Source organism: Natator depressus, chromosome 1 (genome assembly GCF_965152275.1).
Source record: "Natator depressus isolate rNatDep1 chromosome 1, rNatDep2.hap1, whole genome shotgun sequence".
Taxonomy (NCBI): domain Eukaryota; kingdom Metazoa; phylum Chordata; order Testudines; family Cheloniidae; genus Natator; species Natator depressus.
Genome location: NC_134234.1, coordinates 332935509 through 332956736, shown reverse-complemented (window position 1 = coordinate 332956736; position 21228 = coordinate 332935509). Strand labels below are relative to the sequence as shown.

At 41.3% G+C, this 21228-nt stretch overlaps 1 protein-coding gene across 2 annotated transcripts; it reads right to left on the bottom strand.

Moving 5' to 3' along the window:
• Nucleotides 1-106: 106 nt before the first annotated feature.
• Nucleotides 107-19678, bottom strand: PHYH (phytanoyl-CoA 2-hydroxylase). 2 transcript variants are annotated; one of them, XM_074952750.1, is made up of 9 exons: nt 19362-19545; nt 13248-13303; nt 12184-12294; nt 11811-11979; nt 10831-10912; nt 9524-9705; nt 6559-6708; nt 4659-4793; nt 107-1368 (listed from the first exon to the last, which is right to left on the bottom strand). In XM_074952750.1, exons 1-9 carry the CDS (start codon nt 19437-19439, stop codon nt 1315-1317), a joined length of 1017 nt encoding a protein of 338 aa, XP_074808851.1. In that variant the 5' UTR covers nt 19440-19545; the 3' UTR covers nt 107-1314. The 2 variants fall into 2 exon arrangements, with proteins under 2 accessions (XP_074808851.1, XP_074808859.1); XM_074952758.1 differs by lacking the exons at nt 13248-13303; nt 19362-19545 and adding an exon at nt 19615-19678.
• Between the last annotated feature and the right edge of the window lie 1550 nt (nt 19679-21228).

Genomic DNA, 21228 nt, shown 5'->3' with positions numbered 1-21228 from the left:
GATCATCAATCACCACAACCCACAATCTTTCTGTCATAAGGGTTTTCTATAACATCTGTCACCAGACTAATATGTAAAAATAATACAATGCGCCCATACTTGGTTTTTGCTCTAGTTTAATCTGTATTTCAAAAACATTTTTATTTTTGAAACAAAACAATGATTTAAAAAACTGCATTTCAATACACCAGATATTATGCCCCGTGATAATTATAATGAGCATCCCCATTCTTCCCACTTTTATTTAATATATTTTTCTTTCATTCTGTATAATTTTCCTGCACTGGAGTCAACTACCCAGTCTACCCCTACAGATGCCAGAGTCAAAAGAGGAAACCCCTCGTCTGTTTAAAAATGGGAAAGGATGCAAGTAAGGTTAAAGATAAATTACTCAATCCCACACAACTAGTTTCAAATGAATTCACTGTCCACAGAGATAACCACTGTCACAGTGACTACCACACCACAGTTAAAATTACTTTGCTTCTGATCAGAATATTACATGTCTTTAAGGGGTAGAGGACATTTTTCTCCAAATTGTGTTCATTTCAATACAGTACATGATAGTTACTGTGAATTTTACATACACACACACGCTTATTATTTGAACCATAAGTAAAAAGGAGAGAAGAATTATTTAGGAAGATAGGGAGTAATGGTAGAAAATTAAAGAGGGGGAATGTAGGTTAAATATTAGGAAAGACTTCTTGGCAGTGAGATCTATTAGATTCCACAATAGCCTCCCAAAGGAACTGGTAAAAGCACAATCGCTTCAGACATTTAATAAACTGGACAAAGGACTAGAAAATATACAGTCATGCTCCAGCAAAGGTAAAGGGCTAGATGATGCAACTGGTTTTTTCCACCCAGGGTTAGACTCACTATAGCCATGAGTTAGCATAAAAGTTACATTAATAGCAGCCAAAAATTACATCAGGATAGATCCATCTGAATCCAAATTGGTTCTTAAGTAACAGTGTTGAGTATTTAAAGAGCTGATTTGATGGGAGTTCTCATCCATTTCATAAGCAGTGGATTTTAAAACAAATGATTTTTAAAATTACAAAAACAGAAGTCTTTACTGTAGTTAATAGGTTAAAAATATGCCAAGTATATATTAGCTAAATTTTGTTAAACTTCAGTACATTCATATTACAATATTTTGTATGACTAATTTGTTGTAAATGACCATTCAGTGCAATATTTGGATAAATTCTAACAAATGCAATGCAAATTTGTGAGGACCATGGTTTCTGATCAGGGAACACAATACTCAGGTACACATTTTTCTAACTCTGCCATTCAAAAACTGTTCTAAAGATTAGTTCTTTCTCCTTTTACAAGCCGCCCTCGTACCATCCAAGTATCCTAAAAAAAAAAAAAAAGAGCAAAGAAAGAAGAGCTTATTAAATAAACCAAGGCACAATGTTTACTTCTGAATAAAGCAGAAGTTATTTTCTCTACTTACTTACATATTTTAAAAAACACCAAAGTACAGTATCAACAGAATTATTGATCTTCCCTTCAAATCCATAGGCTCTGAACACGTTAATAAATTATAATGCAACAAATGGTAAAGTCAAACAAAAATATTGAAGATCACCAAAAAGATGAATTCATTTGTAAGATTTATATGAATTGCATGATGCATAAAAGGCAATCAAGAAAGGCAGCAACAGGAAGAGATACATAAACAGCACTACACTGAAATTACTGAACCAAAACCAAAAAGCTGTCATTTAAAAATAATGTGCCTGGCTAGCATCATCCTTATATTGCAAATGGAGCAAGCCAGATGACAGGGAAAAATAAACATTCCTTCTCATTGTCTTGTACACATTATATTATGCCTCCTTAATGCATTTTCAATTGCTCCTATCTTCTCTACAATTCAAGCAGCACGCTGGATTTCTCAGAGTCCATCTACAGCTGGCAACGAGCATTATGTAGGCACGCAATGCTACTACTTATGCACCACACAGAAAGCAGGGAGGGAACAGATTTAAAACAGAATTCAGTGGACCAATATCAACCGCAAATAGGAACTTTCACACTTCTCACTGTTTATCATGATTGCTTTGTGATAGCAAAGAGTCACAGTGGTGCCAACTGACAAGATAGCATGGGGGATGAGCGATGGGCTGAGGCTGAGCACAGAACTGAGCTATTAAGTCAGCTTCAGCTGCAGTTCTGATAGCAACTCACTCTTGCCCTGGGCGAGTCATGCAACCTCTCTACCTCAGCTTCTGTATGGGAATGGAGGGTGCTGCGTGGATTCGTTAGTTCATGCCTGTAAATGCTTTGAAGATTAAAAATAACTGCTAAGCATTCTTCAGAGAAAGTTTAAAATCTGATTAAAACAGAGAAAGTATGATGTACTCCTGGGGGAATTCTGTGCCAAAAAATTAAAAATTCTGCAAAATTCTGCATATTTAATTTGTCAAAATAATGCAGTATAATCACACCAGTTTCAATTATTTTGGTAATTTATTTAAAACTACAATACAGGAAATAGTCACAATAACTATCCAGTATTTCCTAAACACATGAAAGTTAAGTTACAAATACTTGGTAACCCATACCCTGCATTCCAGTTATAATCCTGACTGGCTACTTTGGGAAGTGCTGATTGTCCTGACATGTTACTGACTGCTTGATAAATGTTATTTGCCCTCAGTCTTTTTTTTTTTTTTTTTAAATGGGTAAGTAAAATTGATCCTGAGTTGTAACCAGGGTGACACTCTGGCACAGGAAAAAAAGCAAGAAAGCACATAGATCTTCCTAGCTGAGGATTCCCTGACGATGTTTACAATAAGGCTCCTTTACACCACTCTGGCAATGTAAAGGAGCCTTAAAACGTTTGTGTGTGTTTTATGCTCCTGGGGGAATTGAGTAAGAATGGGAACAACTAACTAACAATAGGATCATTAACACCTACGTAGGCAGGCTGCTATATTTCTGCTCTCTCTCAGGGGACAGAGCCTGCCTCAAGCCCAAAAGCCCTACTCCTCCATGCCGGATGCGTGAGAGGGACAGAGTCTGTCTCACTTGCACACACAGCCCCACCCCCTGGCACTGATTAATGTCTTCCCACACATGCCCAGCACACACACATCCCCACGCCCTGCCGTTACACCTCTGCCGGCCGCTCCAGGCGCTCAAACAGATGCGCCTGGTTTGCCAGGGAAGGGGCACATGTCACCTGCAGATTTTGTTGCTTCCCCATTTTTCTGTGGGGAAGCAAAGAAATCTGCGGATCATATGAATTCTGTGCCTGCGCAATGGTGCAGAATTCCCCCAGAAGTAACGGTGAAATGCACAGAGCTAATTTAGATGTAAAGCGTTATCAATGTAAGCAAGCAAACTGTAGAAACTGCTCATTTAAACAAGCAACTGTTCCTACATTAACACTCAAAATATCAGTGTATAACTAGTAATGCAGGAGTCATAGGCAAAGCAGACTTATGTTTTGCTGATAAATATATTTAAAAATCTGTCCCTAGATACTTAGGGGCCTAAAGATGCAGAAAGGCACCTAGTGAGATTTTTAAAAGCACCTTTCTGCCTAAGTCCCATTGATTTCTAATAGGAGTTAGCAGTCCACTAGGTGCCTAAATATATTTATTTATTTTAAATCTAACCTCCAGATACTATATTGATTGGTGGTTTAAAAATGCAGTAGATCTGAGTTTGGAAGATTAGGTGGCACCAAAACCCAAGTGATAGTTGAATTTAACCCCCTCCAGTTGTCACCCCACTGTAGAAACCAGATTTTTATGCTGCGGATTTGAGAAGAACTTATTGCATTCATTATTTTTGGAATTGGTCAGAGCACAAAAGGAACACCTACCATGCATCCACTCCCTCAAAACGCCACAAGTTTAAGTGATTACTACTGGATTATATTAAAATGAGTCAATGTTTACCATCAGATATACGGGTGTAGGTACTGATTTCAAACAGGAGTCACACCCATTACCTAAAGACAGAATTTTGCCCTAATCCTATAATCATGCCCTAATCTTATTATTGTTCTGAACATAGTAGCATTCAGCCTATTGCTAACGAGTACAAAAAATTGCATCTGCAAATTAGGAGGGCAAGTACCTTCCAGCTGCTAATGTCCATTCTGTGCAGTCCACATGTAACTGAGAACAGCTTTTTAAGTTTATTTTTAGATATTCACCCACACCATTAATCTTAGAAGGAAGACTGTGGCTAGCAATATGAAATCTGTATCCACACTGCCATATACTGGGTCATCTCATTAGCACTATCCCTATCATCTCCCAAGGTAGCTCTGCCATTCCACACAAAACAGTTAAACCAGTTAGAGAGGTGCTTTAATAAAAGGCGTGATGAAGAACAACTAAATCTGCCAGCCACCATAACAACTGTCTTCCAAAGAAAATCAAGATTTTTTTTCCCCTCAGATAAGTATCTGCTTAGAGCCAGGATCAGTCCTACATAAACCCAGTGTTATATATGATTGGATGGGTTGATGCAATTAAAATTGCTTATGAATTTAATTATAAAAAGCACAAACTCTCACAAGCAGCAGTAAAGAGATACTTATAAAAGTAAAATGTAACTAACCTTTTGCTGTGTAAATAGGGTTAGTGTGTAATATACTGTTGTTGCAGGACACTTAAGCTTACCTTCAGCGTGATAGGCGTGCTCACACCATATTTTCTTTGTGCAATTTCTACAACTTCTTTCTCAATGTTTTCTTGACTAGTACCCTTGACTTCAATATAGTGGCAACCTGCACTAGCATAGTGACAAGATATCGCCTGCATGAAGAAAGTCAGGAATAAATCACAATATAGCTGTTAAGTCAAGAATTGTTGATCAGTGACATGTATTAACACACCACTATCTTAAATGCAAATATCACCATTGTAACCAAATTTGAATATTTTCTGTTTCTCATGCTTTTGGAAATGTTCACTTGGAAAAAATTTTGCTAGAGATTCACACAGAAAACTTGCACAATAACATAAGCTTAATGAATCACTTTCTCCATCTTCTCCTCGCTCATATGGTGAGATCAAAGCACCCATTTTATGATATCGCACATGATAAAGACAGGACTATGACTTCTCTGAAAGTTTAAGTAGAAGGAAAGCTGGAGTGGGGGGGGGGGGGGGGAGAAAAGACAAACAAGGAAAACACAAAGCGCACTGGCAAAGTGAACTGCTTTTTTCCATATAGTTACGCAATCTTGTGTTGATCTCATCAGATTTCATAAACTTAAACAGAATTGTGTTGGATGGGTACTTGGATAAGAGACCTCCAAGGAAAACCCAAGTTTCTATGCTGCTGATGGAATTGGAGTAGTGATAGTTTTATGCTCCGTGTAAGTTCAAATGTTTCTCTCACCCCAACAGAAGTTGGTTCAATAAAAGATACGGCTTCACTCACCATCTCTCTTTATTATTATGGGATCAACACAGCTATAACATTGCATATTACTCTTCCTTCTTATTTAGCCCTGTAGGAGGCTACTGGAAGGTGTTAAACAAGAATCCTCATAACACTCTAGGTTTTTATAAAAACAAACAATTTATAACTATTGCTCCATTTTACTAAAATGGAAGTCAATGGGCCTGATTCTCAGCTAGTGTACATCAGCACAATCCCACTGCCTTTAGTATAGCTATGCTGATGTACACAAGACGAGAATCTAGTACAAGGAGACTACTACCACCACCAAGTCCAGTAGTGAGAGATGCAGGATCAGGCCCTTCTTTGTCTGATTCTACTGTCAGTTAGGCCTTGTCTACACTACAGGGGTAAGTCGACCTCAGCTTAACGTAGCTGGGAGTTGACGTAGGTTAGGTCGACTTACTGCAGCGTCTACACCCGTGCTGGGTCTACAGGAGACGCTCTCCCATCGACTTCGGTACTCCACTGGAATGAGGAGAGTAAGGTGAGTCGACAAGAGAGCGCTCTGTGGTTGATTTAGCGGATCTTCACTAGACCCACTAAATCGACCCCCGGTGCATTGATCCCTGGTAAGCATAGACATGCCCTTAGAGTGGAGTGCAGTGTAACTCCATTTACTTTTTCTGTAAAGTGCTATGCCATGTATACAGGTAATTCATAATTAAATTATGTTGTTAATAATCAGATTACAGTGGCCTCTGGTGCTCAGAAAAGAGAATGAAATTTCATTCACAGCTAGTCAGAACAGAGCAAGAGACCTTGTGCAGAAGCAAAAAACAAGAATCCAAAACTGTCCACCAACATGTTTAAGGTCCCGATTAAGGAATGCGCATGCTTAAACACTTCCCTGAGTAAGAGCTGCAACATACACCTACCAAGAAATCTAACTCAGGGTTATATAATTTTTCCAAAACTAATTATCCAAGATTAAGTATCATTACATCAAAATTACATCAGAAATCTATAAAACCAAAACAAAAAATAAGATTACAAAAATCTATTTCATATGCGAGAGACTACAAAGTCTCCATAAATTTGGAGGGAGTCTTAAGAGTTATGCAATCTGTTTTAAAACATGTTCAATGGCTGTAACTTGAAATGGTTTCCTACCTTCCGGAAGCCTTGAGTTCTGTTCACTCCAGAGCCATGAATCAACAAGGGATGGAAGAATACTGTGTCTCCCTTCTCCATAACAAGGTGAACCCTGGGAAGGTTTTTGTTGTAATCACGCACTCCATGGTACATCTTGTTAACACCACCCTAAAAACACAGAATTTACATCATGGGATAATTATTAAAACTGTCTTAATATAGACAAAAATCTGTACTGTTCAGCTTTCTTTCAGATAACAATCCAAAGTATGCAATATGCCTGCCTAAGAGTCTGCCTATTCGCCTTTGAGTCTTCTCACCCCTAAAAGCCCAAATCTAGCTCAGCTGCTAAGGGTATGTCTGCACTGCATTTAAAAACCCATGGCTGGCCCATGCCAGCTGACTTGGGCCCCAGGGGCTCGGCCTAACGGGCTGCTTAACTGTGGTGTAGACATTTGAGCTTCGGCTGGAGGCCAGGCTCTAAGACCCTGCAAGGTGGGAGAGTCCCAGCCCAAGTCAGAACATCTACACCACAATTAAACAGCCCCTTAGCTTATCCCAAGCCCAAGCCAGCTGGCATAGGCCAGCCATGGCTTTTTAATTGCAATGTAGACATGGCCGATGAGTCAGAATGTACCTGCTGCTTTTCAGATTCCAATATCCTAATCTGAATTCCTTGAAAAAAAAAAAAACAAACAAGATTCTAGTTTTACATGACATTCACTTTGCACTTTCTTAATTTGCTTTCTTTTGACCTATAAGCAGCTTACTAGTCCCTCTGAAATGTTCACTTCATACAACTATATTTGATTCCATATTGTTTGTTTTCTGCTTTAAAAGAACAGATTGGAATGAGCGGTCAGTGTGATGGAAAAGGCTTGTACATGCACACGCGCACAGTGTGTGTCTGAAATGTAACAATGCACCATGTAATTCAGAGTTCCTGACCCACCACAGAGAACTCTGGTGGATTTGTGTTCAAGTTTCCAAAAAGGGCATTGATCCAGAAATGAATGATGTCCAGTACTAGAATCTTATACTAGGGTAAGGACACTGTTGTTAAGGGAGCACTCTCCCAGATTTCAAAGGCTATGACTTTGGTTTGAATAAAAGCCATGAAAAATTCCAGCCAAAGGACAGCGTGTGTGCACAACAGGAAAAGTCTGCTAAAGTTCAGTTGGTCTTTTTTTATTTATACTAAATGAGAAAACAACTTTTTGCTTTGAGAAAATGTTCTATTCAAGAACATTACTCAGATAAGAAAAAAAAGCTTAATTTTCAAACTTCAGCTTGTACATCACCCTAATGAGAGATGCACACTGCTAAGATATAAAAATATTACATGCATATGAAATAGATGTGTGGTCCCAATTGCCTTAGGAAGATAAACATGTACTTACAGAGCCTTTTAGGCCCTAGATTCTTTTGTCTATGCTAGACAGAAACAAGCTTTTGAGCTTACACTGCTCTGTGTAAGCTCGAAAGCTTGTCTCTTCCACCAGCAGAAGTTGGTCCAATAAAGTATATTACCTCACCCACCTTCTCTCTCTAATATCCTGGGACCAAACACTGCATCCATATCTGCTAAACAGAGTGTCATAAAAATAAAGGGAAGGGTAACCACCTGTCTGTATACAGTGCTATAAAATCCCTCCTGGCCAGAGGCAAAACCCTTTCACCTGTAAAGGGTTAAGCTAAGATAACCTCACTGGCACCTGACCCAAAATGACCAATGAGGGGACAAGATATTTTCAAATCTGGAGGGAGGGGGAACAAAGGGGTGTCTGTCTGTTTGATGCTTTTGACGGGAACAGATCAGGAATGCAGCCTTACAACTCCTGTAAAGTTAGTAAGTAATCTAGCTAGAACATGCGTTAAATTTTCTTTTGTTTAATGGTTAGTAAAATAAACTGTCTTTTTGTAACATAAGGTTTTGCCTAGAGGGATTCTCTATGTTTTTAATCTGATTACCCTGTAAGGTATTTACCATCCTGATTTTACAGGAGTGATTCTTTTACTTTTTCTTTAATTAAAATTCTTCTTTTAACAACCTGATTGATTTTTCATTGTTCTTAAGATCCAAGGGTTCAGGTCTGTGTTCACCTGTACCAACTGGTGAGGATTCTTATCGAGCCTTCCCCAGGAAAGGGGGTGTAGGGCTTGGGGGGATATTTTGGGGGAAGACATCTCCAAGTGGGCTCTTTCCCTCTTCTTTGTTTAAAAAACGCTTGGCAGCATACGGTTCAAGGCCAAGGCAAAGTTCGTACCTTGGGGAAGAAGAAGTTTTTAACCTAAGCTGGTACAAATAAGCTCAGGGGGTCTTTCATGCAGATCCCCACATCTATACCCTAGAGTTCAGAGTGGGGAAGGAACCTTGACACAGCTTGACAGAGGTTAATGGTCTGTCCAGACGTTGTGACAATGGAGTGCTGGGGAGAATATCCTCAACCCTCCAGATGTAGCTGCATAGCTCATATGTGGCCAAACTCCTCTCCATCCCCAGGGACAGAATCTCTGACACTAACACACCTAAATGCCATGAAACATCATCAGGGAGTCACTAAGCAATCACAATGCCTTCTCAATATTTGCATATGGGTAGGCTCCTTCCATTGTTCTACTGTTTGCTGGACTGACCTTGGATAGGTCAGCCTAGTGAACAGCTGGCTTGTGCAGCTGCATACGGTTCACGTGAAGCACACATATTACAATCATTATTACTTTGATTGCAAAAGCACCCACAACAAGCTAGCACTTTCCAGATACAGAGGAAGTCAGTCCCTGCCCAAGTAAGCATACACTGTCATGAGGTTAGACGTGGAAAAACTTCAAAACCTTTTCATGTCTCTGACCAAGAGAATATTCATAATTGCCTTGTAAAATTGACTAACTTTCACCAACTCTGTTGTGAACCAAAAGCCAAATCCCCTTGCCTCCGCCAACTCCAAAATGCAGACTGCATTAATCCCACATGCAGATCTACCTCCCAATCAGGGTAATCGTGTTGCTTCAGGGAACCCTTGTGTGTTCCTGGCAAAACAACCAAGCAGCCATTGCTGCGATCTATCCGCTCCATAGCAGTCCAGGCACACACAATGAGATCTGCAGGCCGGAATGGAAAGTAGTGCAAATCCTGATGCATGGGATGGCGAGAGCTCTTCTTGCCTGGAATAAAAAGAGAAGAGTCTGAATCAGAAAAAAAAAATTTAAATGGTTTTAAACTAAACAGAGATTCAGATTTTAAACTGAACACTGTTCAATTCCACTGAGGGGACAGGGCATGCTGCAAGAATTAGTCTTGCTCTGCATTTGAACAAAAGAACGGCTGTATTTAGGGGTCATCAGAACAAACACTGAAATCCATTGCATTTCCAACAGGTTACTTCTGCCTTTCCTGCTTATTAATTTTATCAACTTCTTTTAAATTGTAGTTTGTGCTGTTTAAATAATATTCCACATGGACCAAGGCTATCTCCTACTATGTTTCTAAACTCATTTGGTAGCTCTTCTGTATTTTTTAACTGGGGTGTGAGGGTTGATGGTATGCATGAACTAAGTATTTTAATCTTTTGACATAAATCAGTATCTGCTGAAAATACGAAGCAAGATCATTGTGAATAATAAAAGTAGCATATAGCTGAATATTATGAAACCATCAATGTATCCAGAATAAAAGTATCTTTAGAAACCGTTACTTCATCTAAAGTATTACAAACCTCACTATCTCATACATTTTAATGCCAAGATTTTCAAAAACAGGAGCCAAAAGTTGGACTTCTAAATCCATATTTTGGCACTTAAATGTCCAGATTTTAAAAAGTTCAGAGCACCCAACAGCTTCCACTGAGGTGAGTATCTACATGTCCAAACTAAATTTGACATATCTAAACTCTCAGTCCAAAGAGAGTATGTCGTATAGATGAAGGACACTCTTCCTCTATTCTGTTCTATTGAGGTCAATGAGAGCTGCTGAGTACTCAGTGCTGTTGAAAGCCAGGCTTCTAAGGGCTCGATCCTACAAATAGCCATGCATTCACTACATGAGACTACTGACATGCTTAAAGTTAGGCATGTGTACATTGCTGAATTGAAGCCTAACAGCCAGAAAACGAATCAGCCTACTTTATTTTCTTTGTCAAAATGAAGGTTATTCAATTTTCAAAATAGGGCAACATTTTTAATGTCTTAGAAATTGTTTGTTCTGTGAGGTTTCTTTGTTTTTTAAACTAGACCATGTCCCCTTTATACAAAATCATATTCCTTATTCTTCCTCACACAAGTGCCCCTTACCAGAATCTGGAGGTTTATTTATCAACATCGTGTGCATGGCCATGATGTTTGGCCCTGTGAAGCACTCAACGTATTTTAGGATCTAAGGTGAAGAATATATATTAGAAAAAAAGTTAGATGTTTATGCTGCAATATATATATATATATATATATATATAACAATCAAACCAAAACTGATCACCATATCATGCCGGCCAAGTATACACTACAAACTTGTTCCTGCATAACTATGTTGGTCAGGGGTATGATGAGGTGTGCTTTATGACCGACATGGGGGGGGGAGGGAGAGAGAGAGAGAGAGAGAGAGAATAATATGTAAAAGCAGAGTTTTGCCACTATAAAATTGCATCTACACTAGGAACACTTTGCTGAGTCTGGCATACCAGTACAGCTATACCAGCAAAGCATTCCTAGTGTAGACCTAGCTGCAGTGTCTGCTGCTATGGGAGTGGCTAAGAAAAAGTGAACTCACATATACTTATACCTGACTAGAGCAATGACAGAAGAACTATAACATTCTGCGCATTTATCTGTTCTTTTCTAAATTAGTCAGCAAGATAAGTGTCCTTCAAAAGCAACATTTTCTGGTTTTAGGTTGCTATGTGCAATACAATCTGATTACAAAGAGAGGATTTATTTATATAGCAACTGCACTTCAAGCAGACTAATTTATTTTCCAAAAATTACTTCCATACTCCATCATCCATTGCCACAGACATACATGTGAAAGAGGAATGTGACGAACAGCAAAAAACTTTCACAAGAATTCCTTCAAGCTATTTGAACACCAGCATAAGCTTTCTAAACTGTACAATGCCTTAAATTAAGCTGCATCTAAATATCTAAACATGAAAATTCAGTTGGTTATTCCGAGAACTCACAGATTCCTCTTGTTGTTTTAAGAAAAATTATAGGAAGTGATTTCATTTACTTTTCATGGGCAATTACTTAAAACATACACCAGGGTTTTCCCTTTTTACCTGAGGCATGGTACAATATCTGAAGAGCTCTTCATCTTCCTGAAAATCCTGTACTTTAGTAACTGCTTTTTGATCTGGAACAAACTCCGATTTAGCAATGGCCACATCCCTCATTATGATTAAACCAGGCACCTGTACCTCCTTTTTACAGATCTTTGCAAACTGATTTCTAGAAAACACACAGTTAAAAACCATTTCAAAACACATTCTACCATTTTACTATACCAAAACATTTTGTTTAAATGAAGCAATAAGTTATTTGTTAATAAAATGCTTCCATTTTAGGAGAACCCAAGTTCATACTGTTTCAAAAAGCCTCACAGCATTACTAAATATCAATATGATTGCGTCTAGCCAAACAGCTGTTCTGTACCTGAAACGCTCAATGTCTTCACCAGAAACCAGGTTTTTAATGAGCAGGTAACCATTTTCATCATAAAAGTGCCTCTGCTCTGGAGTTAGAAGGTTATTGTCCAGGGTGTAACTACAAAGATAAACAAGAGAAATTATACAAGTACACATTACGTGGCGGGGGAGAAACAGAAGACTAAACAAAAAGCAATCTGATGAGAATTTTCTCAGCAGTGACCTGAAAGGAAGAGTACGAAGTTAACAGAATTTAATTTTCTTCTGTCAACAATTATCTGCAGACTCTCAGTAGTTAATGTAGATTAGAACAAGCCTCAAAAGACAAACAAAAAAACAAACACCCCACACACATTGGTCTTACAATCTGCTCTGTGAACATCAAATAGTCAGAAAAAATAATTTAAAATGGAGAGAATTATTCTCTCCACATGAAGTTTTTATCTCCAGTAGAAAAAATAATTTCTACTGTAATTTTTACTATGAGTTAATATTTGTATACAACTCCAGAGATGTGCATGTCAATTTATATTGAATGCATAGAAATGGCCCAGCCCTCAGAAATTTGCAGTTTTGGGTGGAACAACGTGATGAGATGTAGGGTAAGATGCACACAATATGCCAGAAGGAGATGTGTAGAGGAAATAAGCTCTTTCACAAGATACACCTGTACTTTAATCTTGTTGAGTACATCCAATGCATTATATGATTATTCAGCACAATTGTTTTTCCTATTTGTAAATGTAGCATATTTTGAGGCAAAAATTATACCTTGTCAAAAGGAGGGAGTGGAAAGGTGGTGTCTGATCTTCAGTATTCTTACTCATAGAACCAGTACTTATGTAAACAGACCCTTGAAGTCAAACTATTCACATTTTCAAGATCAAACTCTAAGTTACTTTATTAAGCCAAATTAAACAGCTCAGAAAGTGTCCTTGCAAGATTTGAAACTATATGAGGACTTCTAATCAACATGTGAATTTTAGAAAACATGGAAATAAGAATGAAGATTATATACAGATGAGAAAATCTTCAAATTTAATAGCAGAAAGATAGTAAAATGTCACTTACTGAAACTCCACTGGGTGTTTAACAGAAGCAATTTGTGCTGAAGTAGGAAATGCTGTCTAGAGTATAAATTAAGGCAAATAATAAAATACAATAACTTGAGTATCAGATCTAAAGTTTCAGAGTAGCAGCCGTGTTAGTCTGTATTCGCAAAAAGAAAAGGAGTACTTGTGGCACCTTAGAGGCTAACCAATTTATTTGAGCATAAGCTTTCGTGAGCTACAGCTCACTTCATCGGATGTATTCAGTGGAAAAAAGTTGGTTTGGAATTCCAGAATCTCATACTTTGTTGTAATCCAGGTTCAATCATTAAAAATGTATTTTGCTTTGGATTGTTGTCCATTTTTTCCCTAGAATCCACTCCCCCTTCTGTACTTTGCTGCAAGACTGTCTACTCAAAATAGAGACTACCAAGGGCCTGATCCTGCATATGCTAAAGTAAATGCAAAACTCCCAACAGGAGCCAGATCAGCATCTTAGAGCCCCATCCTGAGGTGCTCAACATCCTCAGCTCCCAATGACTTAAATGAGATGAGGGGGTCTTAGCACTCCACACGATAGGGTCCTCTATGAGCATCCAATGAAGATTAATTAAGGTGAAGTAAATTTGTGATATTTTAACAAGTTTAGCTTTAATTAGTTAAGATAATACTTTGTGATGTATAGTTTAATCTGTAAAACAAGCCTCACATACTACTGAATGAGATACTACAGCTTCATTTCTGCTTATTGGACCACTGCTGAGAGACAGATCATTATATTTTTGTGCATATTAGTGAAGTATGGATTTGGGAAGTTCTGCTGTACCTTGGTTAGGTATTTTAATGCCTCAGGGAGCCATTTATGTGCTCAAAATTATTTATCATGATGGTGCAACTATCTATGAACTGAAATACCAAGAGAAGAACAAATCTTAGGTAATTTCAACCCTATGTGTGGCTTTGACAATCCCGTAAAAGACTAATGCAAATAACCCCCAAACCATACCAATTCTAGACCCTGCACATAAACTTCTCAAATACAAAACCAAATGGAACAGAACATAAAGAAGCTACAAACGGTATGTTCATCTTTAATTTGAACAACAGGACCAGGTACATAATATCTTTTTCTCCCCACTTCCCTTCAGGAATATTTTATTCATGGAAAATGCATATGTTAAACTGAATAAACAAATATCTAACACTATAGACTTCAATATTTTTTGTTTGAATCTCTGATAATTGATACCTTCATAAAACCCTCTCATTCCTAGTTTCCCCAAGTGCTCTTCACTGAGAGCAACTTCCTTTAGGTTGCCTAACACTTCCCATTGTTATAAAAAAATCCTTGGAGCTTTCTTTTAGAAGCTCTAGCACCTCCATTGTGTGAAGTGGCATTTAGAAATATGCCAGGGGAAAAGCAAGAGAAGCACCTCTCCTGAAATTCCATTCAGATTAAGCAAAATTATGAACTGTTAAAAATCATCATTTCCCCTTTTCTTGTGGAAGGGATTCAGGAAAATGCTGGTAGCATGTCAAAATAATAACTGAACACAAACAGTCTACAGCCCTGGGCCCACACCACACTATCACCAAAAGAGCAGCACATGCCTTACCTGGAGTAGCTGTTGCAGCAGGGGATGACATGGGCCAGGCTGTCCCTCCCCCACAGTCACACTCTCTAGACCAAGCACAAGGCATAAGCATCTGATCCTTCCCTTCACGATCACCTCATGGGGCAGTTCAACCTAGCAAGTGGGTACAAGGCTGGACTCCCCCTAGTAACCATCTCAAATGCTGGATATGGCCCCAGCAGCCCATCCCTACCTCTGAAGACACCACATGAGGCAGGAGCCCCCCACCTCCTGGAATGGGAAGTCAGATGAGAAGAAAGAGTCAGAACAAGTACATCTGCAGTCCACCTTTAAGGTAATGGTCTTGTCCTGTTTCTAGAGCTACAGGACTAACAAGTGGTAGATTTCTATGCCACAGCGCTGACAGTTCAGGCCTCAAACCCTGCTAATAATGCATGATGGGTTTGGGGGGAGGCGCGGGGCACAGTGGCACAAGAGTTCCAGTTGGACACAAGACTTTTTTTTTTTTTACTTTTTTCCTTTAATAAAAAACACCAATGAAATTAGACAAAAAAAGCCTGCGTTTGAAGAATGTTATCTGGGTTGCAGAGATAAGCACTCATAAGTTAGAAAAGGCAAATTTAGGCTTCCCCATGCAACCTTACTTCTGCTCCCTTATGTAGTATCATTATGATGCAGTGAATTATACGAGTCACATTTTTTCTATAGAACCCCTGCCTCAGTCAGTGCAAAGGTTGGACACACAAGGGGACAGAATTAAAGTTGCGTGGGCAGTAGTAAGTGGGCATTTCCTAAATAAAATTTTTTGTATGCAATATTGTACTCCAGCTTCTTAATTCAGGTGCCCATGAGAAATCTTCTCATGGATCGTCTCTATCCTTGAAAACCTCACTCTGGACACCACCAGGGAAAGTTCAAGGATCACAGTTTGAGAACCACTGTGCTATATAAAACCATTTAGGCACATAGAATGTAACATTCAGTGGGAATTTATCCAGGAGTTTGCCTCTCTACGATGAGAAAAAAATGAAGTGGGATTAATTTTAAACACACACACCTGGACAGGACCTGAGTTTCACACTTTTTTTCTTTTGGCGGGGGGTTGAGGGGGGGAGACAGCACCTCCTGCAGCATTTACTCAGAAAAAACTCAGACGGAAAAGTGTCACCTTCTAAATCACTAACACCACTTTATGCAGCACCTGCATTTTTCATAGTTGTCTCTGATCCAAGTGCTGACAAAGACCAGCCTTGCTTAGCTTATAAAATTTGGCAAGACCAGAGCCTGAAGTGCTTTGGCACCAGGAGTACAAACTAAAGGATTATTACACAAAAAAAAAGACACATGTATACATTTGCATGTCCACCAATACCAGCTCAGAGTTAGGTTAGGTGGTCTCAGGGCTATCTGAATCTTTCATAACCCTGGAGATGTATGATGTCACTATAGAGAGGCTTTGCCATCTTGAAGGGAATAAAAAAAGAATAATGAGGAGTCCTTGTGGCACCTTAGAGACTAACCAATTTATTTGGGCATAAACTTTCGTGGGTTAGAATCCACTTCATCAGATGCATGGAATGAAAACACAGGAGCAGGTATAAATAAATGAAAGGATGGGGGTTGCTTTACCAAGTGTAATTTGCAAACTGGATAACATCAGATTAGGCCTGAATAGAGACTGGGAGTGGTTGGGTCATTACAAAACCTAAACTTAATTTCCCCCTACTGTTACTCACACCTTCATGTCAACTGTCTGTAATGGCCCTCTCTCTTACCACTTCAAAAGAGATTTTTTCCTCCCTTGGTATCCTGCTGTTAATTGATTTCTCTCATTAGACTGACCTCACACTTGGTAAAGCAACCCCCATCCTTTCATGTATTTATACCTGCTCCTGTGTTTTCATTCCATGCATCTGATGAAGCGGGTTCTAACCTAGGAAAGCTTATGCCCAAATAAATTTGTTAGTTTCTAACACAAGGACTCCTCGTTATTTTTGCTGATACAGACTAACACTGCTACCACTCTGAAAAAAGAGAATGCCATTTTCTACAACGAGAAGCAACCTTTTAACCATGTTCAAATCCTCCACAGAAGTTTAAGATGGAAAAGAATTGCACACAGCCACTCCCATCCTATTTATTTTCATTAGCCTCAACTTCCCCCACCTGTTCATCTATCTAATTCACCTGCTGGGTCATATCTTTTAGATTTTAAACTCTCTGGGGCAGACTGCCATTTGTTATATTTCTGTACAATGCCCAGCGCAATAGTACTCAAACCTGATTGAGTCCTCTAGGTGACACTAAAATATGTAAAATATAATAAAAATAATAATGGAAAATACCTACAGCATTAGGTCACCCCATCTATACTCAGCAGATGCAAAACTGTTCCCTACAGTATGTTTGCATGTCTAGTTTTAGACCTTTCATCAGGAATTTGTTCCTTTCTCACTCTCAGAAAGTTTCTTCTGATATGCAGCTTAAATTTCCCATTCTTAATTTAATCAAATTTTTCATATGCCATCCTAAATAATTACTATCTACCCTTGGTATTTAGAACCTTCAGATATTTGTAGACTTCTGACCTTCTCTATCACTATCTTTTCACCAGATTATTACTCAAAAGTATGCTTCTGACCTCCCAACTTTTGCTGTGAATTTAACTGCACATTATAGCCAAACTGCAGCAAAAACAAAGTATTTGACAATCGCTGAGTTACATGACTCTTCTGTACCTCAATTTCCATACTTGTAAAATAGAGACTACTTAATAGCCTTCATGCAGTCCTTTGAGACACTAAGTTGAAAGGTAGTACATACAAAAAAAAAACACAAACCACTATAAAAGCTCTCTCTCATCCCATTTCTGCTCTATACCTTGTGTTTTTCAACCTTCTAAGCGTCCCATTCACCTCCTGTGAACTTTTAAAATGTTTTTAAAGGAAGTTTTTAGAAGTATAGAACATACATAACCTATAACCTTTTTGTGTTTGTTGCCACATGCTGAGCTCATATATCTCAGCATAGTCTAAGATTCACCATGAAATTTGAATACCACAGAATTTAGCCCCCCACAAACTCTTGGAAATATAGGAGAAAGCTTAACATGTACAAGCCTCTTTCTTCCCCAGACTTGTGTGCATAAACTAGCATATATGTGAGCAAATCAGGTAGCTGTACACAAAAACAGGAACTCCTTTGCATGGCTATCCAATTTTTGTGCACAAATAGGTGCAAAGCACCTTTGAAAATCTGACCTTTCATGTCTAGCATTTAAAAAACAATTCCAATTCAATTTCAAACGGGGGAACAAACCAAGGAACAGTAAGGCTGCAATGTGCCCCTTAGGAAAGCATAACAGGAACAAAGGCCAACAGCAGCTACAGGACTGGAGTTTCAGGAAGAAAGCACAGGGAAAGGGGTGTACGAGGAAGGTAACAAGCACCCCGCCCCCTATAAAATACTCTCTGAAGCAACAAGCAACTGCAGAGAGATGATTGCAAGGGGTAAGGGCAAAGGTACCAGCTGCAGTGGGTGGTAGAATCACTGCTATTTACCCAGCCCCTCAGCATGGTCAGCACTGTACACAGAAAGAGACATAATCCGCACCCGGCAGTCTAATACAATCACAGGGCAAAACAGTGATAGTGTCTGTAGGGACACACATACACAAGGGGGAGTCAACTCGGGCAGAAGGGGGGGGGGCACACAATCGGGAAGGCAGCCCAGGCTGAAGAGGGGGTGGGGGGCGGGAAGAGGGGAGGCAGCCCGGGGGGGCGGGGGAGAAGGAGGCCAGGAAGAGGATGTGGGGGAAGGGAAGGGGGAGGCAGCCGGGGCTGAAGAGGGAGTGGGGGGCGGGAAGAGGGGAGGCAGCCCAAGGGGGGCGGAGGACGAGGCTGGGAAGAAGGGGTAGGGGGAAGGGAAGGGGGAGGCAGCTTGGGCTGAAGAGGGGGTGGGGGGGAAGGGAAGGGAGAGGCAGCCCGGATGGAGGGGGGAACGAGGCCGGGAAAAGGGGGTAGGGGGAAGGGAAGGGGGGAGGCAGCCCGGGCTGAAGAGGGAGTGGGGGGGGAAAGGGAAGGGGGAGGCAGCCCGGATGGAGGAGGGAACGGAAGAGGGGAGGCAGCACGGGCTGAAAAGGGGGTGGGGGGGAAGGGAAGGGGGAGGCAGCCCGGATAGAGGGGGGAACGGAAGAGGGGAGGCAGCCCAAGGGGGGGAGAGGCCGGGAAGAGGGGGTAGGGGGAAGGGAAGGGGGGAGGCAGCCCGGATAGAGGGGGGACGGAAGAGGGGAGGCAGCCCGGGCTGAAGAGGGGATGGGGGGGGAAGGGAAGGGAAGGAAAGGGGGAGGCAGCCCGGATGGAGGGGGGAACGGAAGAGGGGAGGCAGCCCAGAGTCCCCCCCCCGAGACACCCCCTCCTCCGGGGGCGCGGAGTCCATGAGGGGCGAAGGGAGTAACGGGGCAGCCGAGGCTGCCTGGGCCAGGGCCCGCTCTGCCGCTGCCCCCCGGCTCCCCACCCCGCAGCCCGGCTCGGGAAGGATACGAGGGCGGCTGCGCCGGTCCGGGGGCAGAGGTGCCGTAGGATGGTGCCCAGCCGGGCTGCGGACAGGGCCTCCTGCATGACGCCGGCGGCCGGAGCGGGGACTGGGACAGGAGCCGACCGGGACACAAGCCGGCTCTCGGAGCGCTCCTCCGCGCGGGGCGGGGCGGGGCGGATCCGGGCCCCGCCCACAGAGGGGCGTGGCCCAGCCCGAGCCTCACACACCAGCTCTCCCCTCAAGGTTAGCGCTACTTACTGTCCGAGCCCGGCGGGGCCGATGGCTGCTCCTGCGCATGCGTGCGCGATCAGCCCATGCTCAGTAAGGTCTACTGAAGCCGCTGCCCTCAATCTGCCTGCCCGCCCTTACTTGCCTCCTTGCTCTGGGGGAGGAAGGGTGGGTGGAGCTTGTGCAGAGGCCAGGTAGTGTGTGTGGTGGGGGAGTCCAGACAGGTGAGGGGAGGGGCAGATAGGCAGAATCAGGGTGAGGATGGAGGAGGCTGGGGTTAGGGACGGGGGAGATGAGCTGCCAGACAGCGGCAGCAGGATCAAAGTTATCACCCTTGGGTGAGCCAGCTGCAGGGGTGGCCATATAGGGTGCGGAGACAGCGGGGTGGTTGAAACAGCTCAGCACCCCTTCCACGAGGCTGTTCTTAAAGCAGGCTGTAGCCCACGAATGCCCATCGACAGCTGCTTCGCTGGGTCGGAAATGATATTTCACACCCACCACCCTGGAACGGTTCATAAATATCACACATGGTTTTGGTGTTAAAGTAATTCCTTGTCAGTTTACATAGGCGTAACATGTAGGGTGGCCAGACAGCAAATGTGAAATGTACTACCCTCCACCCCCTGGGACGGGGGTGGGAGGTAATAGGAGCATATATAAGAAAAAGGCCCAAAAATCGGGACTGTCCCTATAAAATCGGGACATCTGGTCACCCTAGTAACAGGTCTGCCTATAGCCTCACAGCAGCTTGCAAATTTGTCTTATCTGCCGGTCTGATTGCCTGAATGGTACTCCATTTCCTGTAAGGCATGGCAAATGTAGTTTCACTCCATTTATTTAAAAATGGTATTTTATGACTCATTGTCCTTAGAATACCATCATTTATCTTTGCAGTGTTGTTGTAGCCATGTTGGTCCCAGGATATTAGAAGGACAAGATGGGTGAGGCAATAACTTTTATTGGACCAACTTCTGTTGGTGAGAGAGAGACAAGCTTTCAAGCTTACACAGAGTTTCTTCCAGTCAGGGAAAAGGTACTCAGAGTGTCAGCTAACAAGGAGGTGGAACAGGTAGTTTAGCAAAAGTAATTAACACATATTCTAAGGGACCATTCAAACTGAAGTGGCCCGTTCATCCCTTCAGTCATAGATCAAAATAGGGGGGTTCATGGATTACAGATTGTAGTAATAAACTATAAATTCAGAATCTTTATTCAGACCATGATTTTTAGTGCCTAGCAAAGTTATGAATTTCAGCTCCCAGGCTCATCTTTTGAAGGTGTTGTGCAGGTTTCCTTTGAGGATAAGGACTGAGAGATAAGATATGCCGTACTCGTTTTGTGACAAGCGTTCATTGACAGGTGATATGTGTTTGTCTATCATTTTTCTGTGTGAGTTCATTCAAGAGTGTAGTGATTGTTTGGTTTCACCCACCCATAACTGTTATTGGGGCATTTAGTGAACTGGATGAGGTACACCACAGGTGACAGACATGTGAAGGACCGTGGATTTTGAAAGGTGTGTTTTGGGGGGTATTGATCATTGCAGCAGTGGGGATAAATCTGGAGGTTTTGTGTCGGTTATTCTGGCAGGGTCTGGTGCCACTTTGAGTTGGTGGATCCTGGTCTATGGGAAGTTTGCTTCTG